Source organism: Melanaphis sacchari, unplaced genomic scaffold (assembly GCF_002803265.2).
Source record: "Melanaphis sacchari strain LSU unplaced genomic scaffold, SCAv2.0 Contig74_pilon_pilon, whole genome shotgun sequence".
Classification (NCBI taxonomy): Eukaryota; Metazoa; Arthropoda; class Insecta; order Hemiptera; family Aphididae; genus Melanaphis; species Melanaphis sacchari.
In genome coordinates this window covers 83,374-100,905 of record NW_020271531.1, presented here as the reverse complement: position 1 = coordinate 100,905, position 17,532 = coordinate 83,374, and the positions used below count along the sequence as shown (strand labels likewise).

Sequence of the window (17,532 nt, the reverse complement as noted above, 5' to 3'; positions counted from 1 at the left end):
ATGATATTGTAAAAACAACCAAAATTTAGTAAATTTTCTAGTCGAATAATTTTTTGTTATAATATTATAACAATATGACACAGATATGTTATGATAACTTATGGTCACTCGGCATTCAAAAACGCTGTAAGTAGATATAAAAGTAATAAAATACGGTACATGTGGTATAATTGATATGCTACAAGCTACAAATAAAAAATTTTCCCGGCAAATAATTTCGAATTAGTGGACAGTGGTGGGTTTAATAAACTATTTATATAGGTAAATAAATATGGGCGGAAATTCATTAAGATGTCAATGGGAGCGAGGTCAAACATTTTTGGTGTTTATATAAATAACTTTTTTTTTTCGTGGAGGGAAGGTTAATTAAATATTTGAGGAGCTCAGTTCCCCCTACGCTCCTCCGGCCCACCACCAGCGTAAATACATCAAAAAATTTCCAACTCGATGTCAAACACGAGATTTAATTATATTTATTAGGTTATAATATGATTATAATAGGTATAATAAATATTAAAATTATTAGAGAGCCGTTTATTTTTAAAGTAAAAATGTATGTGACATCTGTGCACGATTTTTTTTTTAAAATTATTATTAATTATACATGTATATAATTTATGTACTTAGTCAAAATTTCTATTTTAAAAAATTATTAATATTAAAATTCTATGCTACCCGTAATCCCATTAGTTCAAAGAACACCACAATATGAGAGGACAATTTACAATACCTTTAAAAAAGTATAGTACCTACATTGTTGTAAATGTGTGTAAACAATATTTTCTACACCGCGACCGTTTTGAATCACAGTATATCCCATTTACTTATTGAACTATTTATTTATGATTTTATGTAGTAATGGTAAGTTTCTTATTTTAAAATAAAATAAAAACCCCTTACTTTGTTTAGTTCATGATATTTATGCATATATGTACATACGATCAATCTTCTACATATTGCTATAAAGTGTAAAAAATTACAAATTGCATCAACAGGAATCCAAAGAAATATATTTAACGAATTTGTTTATATGATGCAGTATATTTAGATATTATGATATAAATTATATATTTTTTTTAAATGATAATTTCAAGCATTTAATTTAAAAAATTTAAGCTTATGACTTATATTATGGATAGGTGTTTGCTTGGTTTCTATAGTTTCAAATGTGATTAAACAATAACAGTAATTTAACAACACATTTTCTTCCTTTCTAATATCAACAGTAAATTAAAATTATTAAATTTACACTACTTTTTAATCTAGCTTTGTAAATTGTAGATAAATATAAGAAATAACAAACACAAACACAATGGAAAACGATGTAAAAAGAAATTTATAAAATGAGTTATTTACCTAATAAATAATGTTGATTTGTGTAATAGCTAAATGATCTAATGCGATTGGCTAGATATGATCTTAAACAAAAACAAACTAAAAACTGGATAAATGTCAAAAGTCAGTCAAAACACTCGTGTCAGTCTGAACTATATGAAGAGGAAAAAAAATTAATGTTTACAAGAGTTAATAATTTTATGACTAAGCTCATAATTGATAAGGATCGTTTGAATGATTCTAGTAAGTATAGTAGGTAACAAAAATTCTCATTTTTAAAATTAATACTATCAATAAAATAATATTACAATCATATAATTATATTAAGAAGTTTACAGATCCGTTTCCAAGGAAATGATGATTTTGGATGATTTTAATGAGCGCATAAAGTCAGTTCATGACATTATTAATCAATTAAATGGTTTGATACAAATAGAAAAATCTGCTTGGTTAATATCAAATAATAATACACCCAAAGACAAACAAAGTAAATTATTTTGGTACATAATTTTCCATGACATTAGCATCTCAAATTATTTCAAAATGAAAAATGTAAAATATGTTGTTTAAACAATTAATTAATATGAATTTATGTTTTTATTAAATAATATTATATGATATAATAACTTAATAACATATGATCTGTATATGTTACCGATTTAACAAAAACTAAGAAAAAAAATTCATATTATATTACTTTTAATTTTATAACCTACTATTAATATCAAAAAATATTTTGAAATTCATAAAATGAATAAATAATATTACAGTAGATCTCTCTAATCCGTCACCTTCGGAACTGGGGGTGTGGTCGGAACGCGAAAAAGGTCGTATTATCAGAATATAGAGAACATTTTTTATTTACATATTACATACAAGATTATATCAGAAATTAATTATATTTTACATTACTTAGAAAAAAGTCAGTTATAGATTTTTGTTTAGCAAATTACATTCTAGACTTAACTGCAATATTTCAAAATACGCACACCGATAGAAACGATACGAGAGAGGTCGGAGTACTAAAGCGGACAAGCGATAAGAGAAATATTAAATTAGCAATTTATTTTATATAATATCTTCTATAAAGTAGAAAATCCAAATTATATTTTTAAATTACATAGTATTCATATCGATTATACTATGGTTGGATCAACCGGAGCGGCGGACTAGTCGAGGGCGGATGGGAGGGGTTCTACTGTAGATATAATTAATGTTTTCAGCATTAATATTATTAGGTATTTTATTATAGAATTAAATGAATTAAAAATGAAAATAAATTGGATGGAGAAATCAATAGATTTAGCTGTTAAAAGATATAATGAAATAAGAATATTTTTAAATCTTCCAATGGACGATTTGTATTCAGAAATAAAAAATCAAACGAAACCATTTAAATTAGATTATATGTCTAAAAAAAAAAGACAAGAAATAGTATGAATAAAATACTGTCAAATTACCTAGTTTAAATACAATTATTATTTCTGTTGTTAAGGAACATAAATTTAAATTCAAAGAAACCGAACTCATTTTATCTGATTTGAGATCACCAATGGAATTGTTAAAAAACAGAATTGTAGATCACGGGATCACTCCAACATATCGGTTCCTTAGAAGAAATACATCGGGTCAACAATTTATTTACAACTACTCGTGTTCATTGTTCGGGATGTATGGTAAGTGAATAATGTAATTAATTATGTTTTTATAAAGAGTATCTTAAGTTGAAGGAAGTGGTACTAGCAAGTATGAGGCAAAAGTAAACACAGCTGCTGAAATGTTGCGTTCAATTATAAGAAAACAGAAAAACCGAACTCTTTCTTCGCATATAAGAGCTTTTAACGACAAAGAGTAAAAAAATTATATTAAATATATTTGTTGTGCATTTGAAAGTACATATTACATACATTTCTGTATAGATTAAAAGCCATCAGTCCTTTAATTAAGTTTAAAGCAAACTATGTGGAGGAATTGCATAATGAATGCGTTAAAAATTTGTATCAAACACCAATATATACACTTTTATCACAACCTAAAAATGATTACAAACTGGTAAATCATTATTCAATCCAGTGCAATGCAATGGACTTAGTTGCAATAGGTATATAGTTAAAGATAATTTTCCTAAATTATTATTTGATCAATTTATCGAAAATAATATTCACTCACAGGACACAGTAACAAACGATCAGCAGCCAAGCAAACAGCAGCACGAAATATTATGAGCTTATGGGAAAAATCAAATTTAAAAAGCATACTCTCTAAGTAAAATAAAGATGATTAAATTTAAAAATATAAGATTATACAACTGTACTTACAGGCTTACAAGTCTATTTTCATGATATTTTCAAATCAACTTCACAAGAATTGATGTTTCTTTTACTATTATGATGATCTCTGCCCTACCCAAGTGCGCTCTCTGCTCTGGCGAACATCCATAAAATTAAAAAGGATGCAGCAGACCAACCTACCTCTCCAACAACATCTGTAGCTGAATTTGTGGATGATAAGGCAATTATATCAGTACACGAAGACCCACACATTGTTTCTCTAAATCTTCAAAACCACCTTGACCTAATGTCTGTTTGGTATGAAAAATGGCTAGTTCAAGTCAACCAATCAAAATCCATTCACACTATGTTCACTCTTCGTCTCCCTCCCTGCCTAGAAGTCTCCCTTAGTAACATATCAATCCCTTCATCCCAATCGGTTAAGTACTTAGGCCTAACCTTTGACCGTTGCCTCACCTGGGGACTTCATATCAGAACAAAAAAACTCGCCCTAAACGAACGATTTCACTCAATTAAAACACTAATATATAATAAGCATACTAAACTAAACACCAAATTTCTCATATATAAATCATTAATCAAGTCCATGTGGACTTATGGCCTACAGCTATGGGGTAATGCAAAAATAAATTAATATAAATAAAATCCAAACCGTTCAAAATAAAATCTTAAGATTAATCACTAACGCCCCTCCATATGTCTCCAACTACACTCTGCATACATATTTAAATATTAAAACAGTTCACGATGAAGTAATAATATATTACAAAAGATTCCATAACAGACTTCCATATCATCCTAATCCCCCTATATCCAATTTAGCTTCTCGCACAATTCCAGGCAATCCCACACGACGACTGAAAAGAAAATGGTCTCTAGATTTACTAAATGAATAAATTAAAATTATATAAAATAAAAAAATAAAAAAATATTAATAAACAAATAGTTAGTGCTTTCACTGGATGACTTCTTCCCTCACGTTTTCATGTTAAAAAAAAAAAAAATAAAATAAATATTATATCACATATTCTTATTGTGCCCAAGGGTACAGACAAATATTAATAATAAAAAAAAAAAATGTTGATCTAATACAAAATTATAATTTTAAAATACAATTTTATATGTTGTTAGTTAATTTTTTAATTAATAACTTACCTAGTTGTCATTGTAATAAGTAAAAACTAATAACAGTAATAACTTTTCTTATTTAATTTGAAAAATAACCTTCTAAATCAATATTAAAAATAATTGATTATTGTAAACTAAAATAAAAATGTTATTACGAAAATATAGGAAAAAAAACGTTTACAAATTATAGTTTGTCCGCTATGAAGTTAATTAAAAAAAAAAAATGTCGAAAACGTTTATATATAATACACAAGGAGATTAATCAAGCATACTCTTCTTCTTTTCTTTAATAATTTCAGATTCTTGTAATTTGTTTTACATTATTAAGAATTAAGAAGTGTCCTGTAGAGATACAAACTTCTGTTTTTTAAATGGCAACAACATGAACAATAATTTATTTACCGGTTAATTTTTCTGGAAACTTTGATGCATAAAATTCTAAATTCAAATGACTAATTTTGAGTTATTTAACTCTATGTACTAAGGATAATAAGGTTATGATAATGGGTTGAGATTTTATAATAATATCATGGTGATTTCAGATTTGAATATTTTAGTAATTAGTATTAATCTATTAACATTTATAATTTGTAAAAATAATTTTAATATGAAATTATCAAATTCAATAGGCATTACATTTATTTTTATATTTTTGTTAAATAATTTTTAAAAACTATTATTTTAATTTTAAATATTTCAATAACTGAGAAATAACTACTCGTTTGAATTTTGAACTAAGTACATTACAATTTAAAAAAATATATCCACTCAATAGTTTATAATAAAATTGGTTTTTATTTGAAAAATAAAAGTTTGTATTACAACAGAATAATCCATAAGTAGTATACAAAATGTCAAGAATTTTATTAATTAGGTCTTTAAGTATCTTTAAAAATTTCAGTAGTTAGAATCTGAATAAATACATTATTATTAAAGGAAAAAATTGGAGTGAGAATACTTAGTAAATCACTCTGTACAGGTATTCAAATTTAAATTATATAAGATTTGAATAATTATTGAAGTTTTTCTCTGGAATCAATAAATAAATAATATTTTGTAAGTCCTAATATATTCTGAAGTAAAACGAATACTGGAAATTGCATGCTGCAATGTGCTAATGAGTATAAGAATTTTAGGTAAATATTTATATTGTTAGTAGCCATAAGTACCAATTCATAACCGAATAATATAGTAATATAATCGGTGATTTGATGGTTACGAGATAAAGGAGAACATGGTTGTAAACTACATCACATAGTTGCAACCAAAGTTATGAGCTGAAAGTTAAATAAAATACCAAAATTATGTATACGTAATCGTCATCTAGTGAGAAAAGTAGGTTGGTTGGTTGATGAAGTTCTTCCCATAATTGTTGAAAAGTTCAAAGCGACGATTTTAGAAGATGTGGTTGTTTTAACAAATATTTGGTCAATTTGACTTCGTTTTATAGTTAATAAATAATATTTATGTGTTGGTAAGTGGTAAGGTGTACTGCTTTATTAGTTTTATTATTCTATTGAGCCTTGTGAATTACTTTTTATCGAATTATTGTTTGAAACACAAGCCAGACGTTATAGACTTATTAAAAATGATAATAGATACCTAATAATAAATGATGTTTAATCATTTTAATGTAGCAAGTATTTATATTTGCGATAGTTCATAGATTTATAGTGGGAATTTAAGTAATGCACAAAATTTCACTTTAAAAAGTGATTTTTTAATAGTCTCATGTAAACCATGTTCATGTATATATTATATTACATATATTTTTTTCTTTAATTTTTAGTTATTGTCGCCGCACTCGACTTTAATATTTAACGTTATATTAAGGTGCCTTTACGGCAGGAAGCCAGGCCACCCAAAGTGCTGCACTGTCAACCAAAAAATAATTAATATAATATAATAATAATAATCTCAGGCCTCACAATGGCTCAGGTGTTATAAAAATGCACAATGAATGAAATAATAATATAATAATATGTAATAGTAATAATATGTAATAATGTATAATAATATGTGGAATAATAATATATGCAATAATAATAACGACTATGAACCCGTTGGTGCTACAAAAAGAATACAAATATTTGGTCGACCAATACTCACATGTGGCTATGTCAGGTAATGCGAGCACCGGTTACCTAATAATGAATTAATACAATAAAAAATGACAGCCGCGTGCGCGATTAGCTGGTCACAGCCACCAACGATGAATTCAACAACAACAGTACGGACGTGTATACAGCAGTAAATGACGAATATGAAAACTTCGACTCACAATGATTGCAACAATAATGACCACCCTAGACTGGGGAAATAAATATGAGAAACGTTGACAATAACAATTTTGTTCGAACGATATTTACCAAACAACCAATTCACGATAGACAACGGGGTTTTCTATTGCACACAATGAATAATATGAATATGGACGGAGATCCTCCAAACCGCAACGACAAGCGAAAAAAGAATAATGAACACGAAAAACGAGCCGGTCCGACACAACGGTTTTGACGAACCGAACTCGACGACATGAAGTAAGGATAAACGAATTTGAGCTTAATCCCTGCATGCATAAAGATGAAGTTACCATCTATGTGACGTCTGGTTTTACTTTCAAAAGTGACGGCACAACCTTCAAATGGAAGTAAGAGAAAAAAAATTAAATTGCGACACCACTCTGTAACTTCCTACCGTGGTGGTATATGAGATGACCATTAAATAATATCACATAGAAGTTATTTTTGAGAAGTTATAATGATTGATGGTATGTAACATAACAGAGATGTTACAAAATTACGTAAATAAAAAGAGTATATATTATTATTATACACCCGATTATAGTTTTAACTATTTTTAGATATATAAACTAAATAGTCAATAGATAATGTTTTTGCATAGACATAACATATAAATACAGCAATGTTTAATTATTAAACTGATCAATATTGTATATACATACTATATACTATACTATACTATAAAGTAATAAAAATATTTAAAAAAAATAAATAAAAAAAAAAATTATATATTATTTAATATAATATATAGTATAATAAAAGCGTTATTCTATTAATATAGTATAATCATATTTTATTATCCCAGTCGCCTTTTGAATGTATTTATTTTTGTACGATGGGAACAGACAATAGTCAAATATCAAATACTAATGATTATCGTGATACTGATATAATATTTCTAATTTTAATCATTATTGGCTATTCATTTTTTAATTTTTTACTGTTGAGTTTTGTTGTTTTAAACACACACCACCAGTAATAACTAATAACATTAAAACAGTGAACTCTGTACAGTGAGTATCTACTTTAACGTCCAGATAATCCTTTACTTCTTTCTACTACAATAATCCGAAAATTATTTATAAAATGTCTTCAAAACAGGTAAATAAAACATTTTTTTATTCATATTAGTTTACTTTTAGCAGAAATTTCATCATTGTGATTGCATTATAACACGTTTGTTATGATATATAGATATACAGTCTACCAAACTAGTTAGTATTTGATAAAGAAGCTAAATAAACCATATAATACGTAGTTTCATATATTGGTAGGTAGTCCCAGTAGGTTAGGCGTAGGGTTCTTTAGATTAGGAGTGTCAGGTTCTCAAAAATCGTGGACGACGAATTACTATTTAAACGATATAAAAAAAAAAAAATGATTTTTTATTGCTGGAAAATTCTCTATGGGAACTTTATGTGAACTCTATGTGATGAAAATGAATGATCGAACATGGAAGTTACAATGTGACGGAACATAGACCATTGTTTTGCGACATCGCATGCACTAACTTCACAATACCGGGCATTAAGCGTCACGGTAATGTCTCAGAGAAGTATCTGAATCAAAATTATAAACTTCACATGTCTCAATATGACTACTATGTAATATCTATGAGAACATATTTTGCACACAGGGATAGGTATATAAATATTTATAATAACAATACATAATTTAGATGAGTTATTTAATATAATAAATTAACAACTAATATTAACAAATCGACAAGTATGGAACGAAGGTTCCTTATTGATTGGTCTCTCATGCAGGCAGTGGATTCGTTTTGAATATAATTAGCCAAGCGAATTGGAATAAAAATTGAAGTAAGTTTTAAGTGCGCCAAACGGGTAACTTAAAATTAATTTTAGCAATTAGAAAAGGGTAGTCAATGTAACTACAAAAGAGCTTATTTAAGGAAATAATTATGGCGGGCGTGCTGACAGTTTGCTACGAATCTAAATTAAAAATATGTAGTAGGTACACGCGTGAAATTTTGAGAAGAGGAGCCAATATTTAGAGCGTATTTTGCAAAGTTTTTGAACTTTCGCTGGACCTTCTTAACTTGTATACCGTCTTCAGCAGTATGAGTATCCCAAATGACGGCACCATACTCAACAATGGGTCTGACTAGAACACAATAAACTTCTATCAAATAGGAAGAAAACTTGAAACTCACCAGATACACTCCAAACAATTCCAAGTTGATTGATGATTTTTTTTTTTTATTTGATTGTGTACCTCATGTATTTATTATATTTATCGTTGTTGTTTGTTGCAATTTTTACAGAGAATGATAAATGTCGAAAGAAACCATAAAGAAGTTTAAAATAACTAATAAGTCATTTAAATTTACTGAAAGTTTAAGAAGAATTATTTTATCAGTTAGGTAAACGGAATTATTCGCTCCAGATTGATTTAAATACCTAATAAAATAAATAAATTTTAAATATTAAAAAAAAAAAAAAAAAAAAACAAAACAAAAAAAACGCTAATTTTTCAATAAATAATAAGCATCTAAGTTTCATTGATTTGATTAGGATCAGATACATAAGTTCCATAAATGTCAATATTATACAGTTTTTGACTTTTGTTCAATTATTATTTATGAAAAAAACGATTACTTATAACATTGCAGTGATATTGTTTAAATGGCGCCTCTTAAAAATATGATAATATATTGATATTATATAAGATACATAAATTTCGAAAAATATTTAGACGATCGGACGGTAAACGCATAAGAAATTTGTACAGGTATCCAAATGCGTAGATTCATGACATTTTTATGCTAGTAGCCAGTATACAGCATGCGATCCTGGTACTATTGCGATACGGAAAACCTTAACCTGACTATGAATTCATACAATTAATCACAAATTTAATTAAATATATATGATTTGGGTTGTCGAACGTGCACTGGATTTCGTGAATTTAATCCAAAACTCCGCATTTAATGTCCAATTTTGATATTCCGCAACTTGTTTCAACAATGACTCGAAAATAGCCGTAAACCATTGTACGATAAGACCGTCAAAAGTCAAAAGGCACACAATATAAAATGTATTCTACGTAACGAGAGATTGAGCGCGATAAACGGTTGTTCCCTTTTGGCCAACTATTGAACGTGTAGACGTACGTACATCAAAGAGTTACGCTGGCCGTATTTCGATTTCTTCTCATTTCGACCTTTTTTTTACCTTCTTTATGCTCCGCCGATTGCTATCTGTTTGTAACAGCTAGGCCGTAAAATGGAGCATATATTCCGATTGCATCCCAAACGCAACAAAACGAAAAATATAAGTGTTCGACTGTGTATTGATTTCTAAAAATGTTGTTGATTCGAATGTAAAGAACAGTGTTAACGAAATATTACGTGTCAAAAAATGATTTTACTACAAAATTATACCCATATTGTGATACTGAATACGCACGCAGCCATAATGTTTATAAGTTATAACTGTTACACAATTCTCAGCAGTATTTAATAGTACATCTAATATAGTCATAGATGTTCGCAGATCGAAATTTCGGGAAGGAGGGGGGGTGCCTACAATATTTTTGAGCCTTCTCTTAGCAAGACATGTACCCACATTAATGTACGAATAAACATCACTTAAAATTTTTCTTTTCGTTGTCAACTGTAGCAAGAATATAATATCATTAATAATAATAATAATAATAATATTAAAAACGTTAATTTGAGATTATGATCTATATTGATTTTTATTTATGTTTTGTATAATAGAAAATAATATAATAAAATAAAGACTCAGTGCTTAGTAGTGTTAACAGTACGTATATTGCAACTACTAGTTTTTACTTGATCATTTATTGTTTTAATTATCATTATACTGTTTTTTTTTTGTGTTGTTTTTAAATTATATATTTTGTTCATGATTTAAATGATTTAGATTGTTTATTCATTTTTTTAATTAAGTATGTAAGTAACTTTTAAATTTAATAATAATAAATAATGTAAAATGGTAGAGAGAAATAACAATAAATATATTTTATTTTATTTTTATATTCATCACTTAATATTTATATTACTTTATACTTAACGTTACTTTATTACGAGTTGTTTTGGTTAGAGTAAATTCTTCAAAAGAATTTCTTATTTGCTTCAATTGCAAATTGTTTTTTAACTTTTTCTTTCCGTTTTTAGTTGACATGATTTTAATTAAGAAAAAAAAAAAAAAATTCAACAATGTTGGCTCAGTGAACGTTGTAGTCGTTGTAGAATGACTTGTGATTATTATTTTGGAAAATAGTAAACAGCCAACTTATAATAGTTCCATTTTTATGATCATTACAAATAACAAATATCATTTTGTTGTGTTTATTTTCCACTACACAAAATGAAAAATAACTTTATAACCCATATAATAATAGTCTTTAATCGTATCACAGGATTATATCACAATATATTAGTCAGTGATATATAATTACTAGTACCAAATTATATATTTCTTTGAATCTAATATATTATATTCTAAGATAACTGCAATATTTATTTATTATTTGTATTTTAGAAGCCAATAATAAAATAAAGCTGTTATAATCATAATAAGTTATTTCTACAAAAATTTAAAATATTTTACGTTTTGTTATTTTTTTTACCACAAAAAAAAAAAAAAATTATATTTTAATTTTAGTGACATCAGTTAAAATATGGGCTAATGTATATATATTATATGCTACAGGACTAAAATTTTAGGACCACAAATACATGTTGGGATGCTCAGGCGTTCTTAGCACCTACCGCACACACACCTATAATATGAGTATATTCGTATTTTTTTAATGATAATAATATATTAAGCAAAAACAATTCATTAAATATTGTATTCATTTATTAAAATTTAATACCTAATAAAATATTAAACTCACAATATTATCTAAGTTATTATAATTAATATTGTTTAACTTACTTTAAACTCTAATGAACACTTTTTAAAACACTTAATTGTAATTAACATAATAATATATATTTATATACGTAAATAATTATTTAAATAAAAAAATTAATTTCAACAATTGTTCTTCTCGTGGTGTAAGACTAATTTTAATGATTGCCTCAATAATAGTCATTTATATTATTGAGTTTAAATCAAATATTTTACAAATTTAACTAAGTTGTCTGATCTATAGAGCGTTGAATAAGTTGATAAATGAATAACTGCTATTCAACATAATATGTGACAATATAATTATAAGTCTATAGCGTGTGCATGAGCGTTGTAAGATGTAATGACATTTTTCTCTAACTTTTTATAAACTTTTAACTTAGGAACACGTATACATAGGAGATAAGATGAAAAATTGGTTGATGTTTCCATAAATTTTCAAAATTAACAGCTGGTTTATAAAACTGTTTCCGGACACCTACATTAGTCATTTAATATTTCATACGAATACATATACGTTTTATTTATTAATTACTTACCTACCGAGATACATTTTATTATAATTGCGAAACCCTTTTTGATTTAAATGAGTTCACGTGTTTAAAAAAAGAAATGTAAATTTAGAAGTAGCTATGTTGTTATTAAATTTTAGTGTCAATGTAAAAAAGCATACAAATGAAACTAAACGATTCCCAACTATGATATAATTGGGGCTCTAGACACCACTGTGCTCTGGATTCCGTTTATTCGACGGAAAATTTTCACTTTATACCGTAGGTACTACTGCTAAAATAAATATTTATTTAATAACATCAAGTCATGTTATATCCATCTGTGCAATTGGGTAACAAAGGTTCTTTGTTCAATGGCACCAAAATGTCTTCAACTGGTTTCATTCCATCTTCTTTCCATTCGTCTCTAACCTAAAAAATAAGTTAATCTGTTTAGTAAGTTATATAATAGTGTATTAATTAATTATTAATACCTTCTCTACTTTGGAAAAGACTCTTAGTAAATTGTTGCCAGCAAGTTTTTTTATTTGATCCTCAGTCCATGAATGGTTACTCATTAACGATGTTAATAGTTGAGGATAATGTGATACGTCTTCAAGTCCTTTTGTAGTACTGAAATAATTTTGGTAGTATAATACAACATACTGTTATTAAAAAGTAGTTTTTAATTAATTGTGATATAATGTTTAAAAAATATATTTTTTATATGATTTTAATATTTGGTTTGTTTTTTTTGATTAATTACCATGTATGTTTATAGTAATAATGTATTAAAAAATAAAATTATATTTTGTAATTTAACTAGGCTTTGATTAGGTAAGTTAGGTTAGATGATTAAGATGACGTCTAGTAAAAATATGATTTCAAACAATATTTTTAAAAGTATATTTTTTTTAAAGCTTATCTATTTACATTTAGATAAGCACCAAAATCTTAATTCCAGTTTCATATTTATATATATTATTTAAACGTACAATATTCATTGTAGTATCGTATTATAATATTGTATACCGGTTAGATATATTACAAAATATGATATTTTTCAAATATCAATGATGATAACATGGGCGTCCCCAGACATTTTTTTAGGGGAGGGGGGGCAAAATTAATTGAAAAAATAAATAAAGATTTTTTTTATACATTTTATTTATAGTACATTACCATGTTTTGTCATTATTACAATTATAGGTATTATTATTATACATTTTATTTATAGAACATTATTATGTTTGGTCAGCATAACATTAAACTATTACAATTAGAAAACAAATTTAAAATTCTAGGGGGGGCAAGTGCCCCGTCTTGCCTTGGATGATAACACATGAGACATAATAATTATAAGTATAGGTACCTAGTAATATCTGCAGTTTAATACATTTATGTGTAGCCTATTGCCTATATTATGTTACATTTTACTATTTTAGTGTCTGAATTATTGAAATTATTATAAATCAGTTCAACAGATTTGAACTTGATAATCCCACAGTTGCTGCATTAACTACACACATTATATTGTCACCACAATTCACGATTGAACAAACTAAATACTGTGTTGGATTATATAATATTATTGTACTAGAAACATATTGCACGCTACAGTTTAAACATACATAGCTGACAAATTAATTTTATATTTTGTTTAATTAAATATTAATAACCAACAGTGCAATATCGTGATGGGTACGTAACGAATAGCCTGATAATATTTATAATTCAGTACTTGAATGATGATATAGGAATACGCGTTGCACACACAATACACGCTCGTATATTAAATATAACAACATAGGTAATATAATATGTAACAACGTAACTTAACCAAGCACCGGCTGAATGCAAGGATGCTAATAGTTATCTATAAATAGACAAATAGTTAATAGAGGTTTAGTTTTAGCATTTTGATATTTCATTATACAGTTATTGCATACTTATTTTCGAACGATTTTAATATTCGTACTTAGGTAAACATAAAAAACAGTAGAAAAAAAAACCACCGAAGTTTCTTTGATTTAAGGACAACTAACATATGTGTAATAGGTACCTACTTTTATACTATTGTATATACATAATTTTAAAAATAACAATTCTAACCCATTGCTAAGAAATGTATGTTAAAAATGTATTTTATAAAAATCGTTTTATATTTTAGTATTAAAATTAATTCTAATCAATCATTATTCTTACTGATTAATTCCGTCGAAACCAGCACCTAGGCCGACATGGTCCTCTCCAGCTACGTTTTTAATGTGGTTAATATGAGCTGAAATGTGCACGAAAAGAATACAATCAATACAATTTTATTTTAATACATTTAAAACTAGCAACAAATATTTAGCATACTATAATATTAAATGCATACCAATAACTTGTTCCAAAGTTGATGTAGAATTACAGCTTATAAAATAGGAATAGAAGCTCACCATAACTATACCGTCGTTTAAGGCCTAAAATTAAAATAATATATTTAGTATTATATTAATAATATGTACTTATTCAATTTAAAATATGATAAAATTGGTATGTACCACTAGTTTGAGCACGTGATCAGGAACATTTCTCAACGAGGTGCATAATGAGTATGCACATGAATGTGAGAAAATTACAGGTGCTAAAGTATAGTTAAGTGCGTCTTCCATTGTTTTGACAGACGTATGACTAAGGTCAACCATCATTCCAAGTCGATTCAATTCTCTTAGTACTAGCTAAAAAATAATAGCACATTGATTAAAATATCTTTGCTAGGTGATAGGAGTAATATTATAATAATTGTAAATATGTAATATTTTATAATATGAATAGCCGTTACAATAATTTAACACTTCGTTAATTTTGTGTAAATAAAACCTTCCACACTTGTCGAAAACTTCATTGGGATTTATTATGTATTACGAAAAAATTGTAATCAAATAATTACATTATAATAGAATAAATGTATTTTTAAGTTATCAATATAAAGTAAATAAAATATCATATATTTGTTGTTTATACTTACTGTAAACTTAATATCATAAAATGTATTTATAGTTAAACTTAAACGGTTATATTACTAGAGTATAGTTCACTTATCTTTAATTACTGTCAACCCTTTTCACGATAATTTTTTACTTATATATGTTTATTGGACACTTTTAAACGTATCAAAATACATCTATGTCATTCGTAAAAACGAATAATTAATGTTACGAATTTGTACGTCATCTATTCCGCTGAAAGACGTTAACTCAAACGACGAGTTTTAGGAAACTATAACGAAATATTATTTAATATCTATACAGACTAAAAATATACATGTATTAGCTTTCAAATTCTATAGGATAGATGCTATTTATATACCTATTTATAAGTTATACATTTATTATTATAGAATATATGTTTAAAAATAGTCCCGTTTAAAATTTTTCCAATTTCGTATGAAATATTTTTTTTAGTTAATATTGTATTAGGTCCCTGATTAGCTTGATAATTATTTATTTCAACTATGAATTAAGTAAACTTTTTATTTTAACCATAAAATGAAATGATATTTGCAAATATAACATATTTGTAGTGGCCTATAATTGGTTTGCTTAGTTCCAAAAATCCGATTTGAAGAACTTACAAGAACTTACATAGTTGCGTACAATGAATACATACTTGGTATGTGTTTATTGACACGTTAGCTCACTAACAGATTATGTATATGATGCATTGCAGTATTTCAATACGTGAAATAAATATAGGATTGTACTCTCTATTAATATTAGTGCGTATAACTCGCAGTGGCACAATTATATGATCGATTTTAATTAGAAGTAGAAAGGTATATGTATGTATTAAGTGAAATTTAGTACAATAGTTGATTATATTTCTTTTATAAAATTGCGCTGTTAAATTTTCTTGTACATCAAACGATAGTGAAGAAACAGCATTAATGGTTTAAATAATTAAATTCAAATAATAATATAGTATTAATAATAATAATAATTAAACGTAATAATTGATGATATGGTTAGTGTCTTTGATACTTTATAAGTTTATAACATTTACTGTGTAGTGAAAATTTATACAACTTGAATAATGAAACTTTCGAATACGTGTATGTTTTTGCAGTTTTCAACGTTAAATTAAAATATACTAATATATATAAAGTTATATTCTTTACGGTGACTTATATAGGTTAGATCTGTTTATTATCAATGTTAATACACCACCGATCAAATGACCAGTAGGTTATGGAGAGAATCAAGTCTGTAACTAGTATATACCAATACTTTAGATTTAAAAGAAACATTATAATAGTATGAATACGGTTTGTTTTATGTTCAATATTATGTTTAATATCGAAATATTCTTGTTTTTAATGTATATTATAATATATAATACATAATATGTTATACATACATATATATATATACAATATGCATTATGTGTACTTACCAAACCAAATGGAGATAACCCTTGATGTTCATTCTCTGGCGAATCTAAGCCGGAACAACAGCCAGCCCTATTAAAAATAATATAATATATAAGGTAAATTATTACTTCCATTACCTATCTAACAGACATTTTTTGTTAACGTTATAAAAAAAGTAATATCATAAATAATAATTTATAGAATTATTGAGATACAAAATTAGTTTACTCCCAAAGACCAAAACTGTCAAACGTACTGACAAGCATTCTAATTTATATATTGTCGGGTCAATGATGCAGTACATATAAAATCGTAGAGGTGGGCAAGGATAGTATACATATTGTTTGATGCTATGACCTGTTACTAAATAAACATTTATTCATCAATAAATCGTCTTACCGATTCTTGGATGTATAGATAGTTACTAGTTTTTGATACTTAGAAATCATGTAAGACACTGTTGAAAAGTACGTTTTACGATGAAAATATGAAATGAGATGAAAAAATAAAAGTAAAAGCTTTAAATTGACCTTTTCCGGTATTCTATCAGACGCATCAAATACAATATAATAATATTACTAGTATGCGTGAAACCCATATACTATTTACATAAACATGATATGATTGAAGCACTCGTTTGTTTGAAATGAATATGATACAATA

The 17,532-nt window shown here is 26.6% G+C and overlaps 2 protein-coding genes across 2 annotated transcripts in view; one reads left to right on the top strand and one right to left on the bottom strand.

Moving 5' to 3' along the window:
* The first annotated feature begins 1,312 nt into the window (after positions 1–1,312).
* On the top strand, positions 1,313–3,726 carry LOC112601121. Its single transcript, XM_025348560.1, has 9 exons — positions 1,313–1,324; positions 1,386–1,578; positions 1,664–1,822; positions 2,588–2,769; positions 2,831–3,011; positions 3,060–3,186; positions 3,255–3,436; positions 3,507–3,587; positions 3,656–3,726. Exons 1-9 carry the CDS (start codon positions 1,313–1,315, stop codon positions 3,724–3,726), a joined length of 1,188 nt encoding a protein of 395 aa, XP_025204345.1.
* Positions 3,727–12,583: 8,857 nt separating this feature from the next.
* The window catches only part of LOC112601046 (dipeptidase 1-like), a gene marked incomplete at its 5' end in the record, with an annotated part of 48,622 nt that continues 43,673 nt past the window's right edge, over positions 12,584–17,532 (bottom strand). Inside the window, 6 exons of the mRNA XM_025348451.1 lie at positions 12,584–12,887; positions 12,950–13,088; positions 14,661–14,736; positions 14,836–14,920; positions 15,002–15,178; positions 16,893–16,959. Coding sequence (XP_025204236.1) covers positions 12,777–12,887; positions 12,950–13,088; positions 14,661–14,736; positions 14,836–14,920; positions 15,002–15,178; positions 16,893–16,959 — 655 coding nt within the window. The remainder of the gene's footprint in view (positions 12,888–12,949; positions 13,089–14,660; positions 14,737–14,835; positions 14,921–15,001; positions 15,179–16,892; positions 16,960–17,532) is intronic.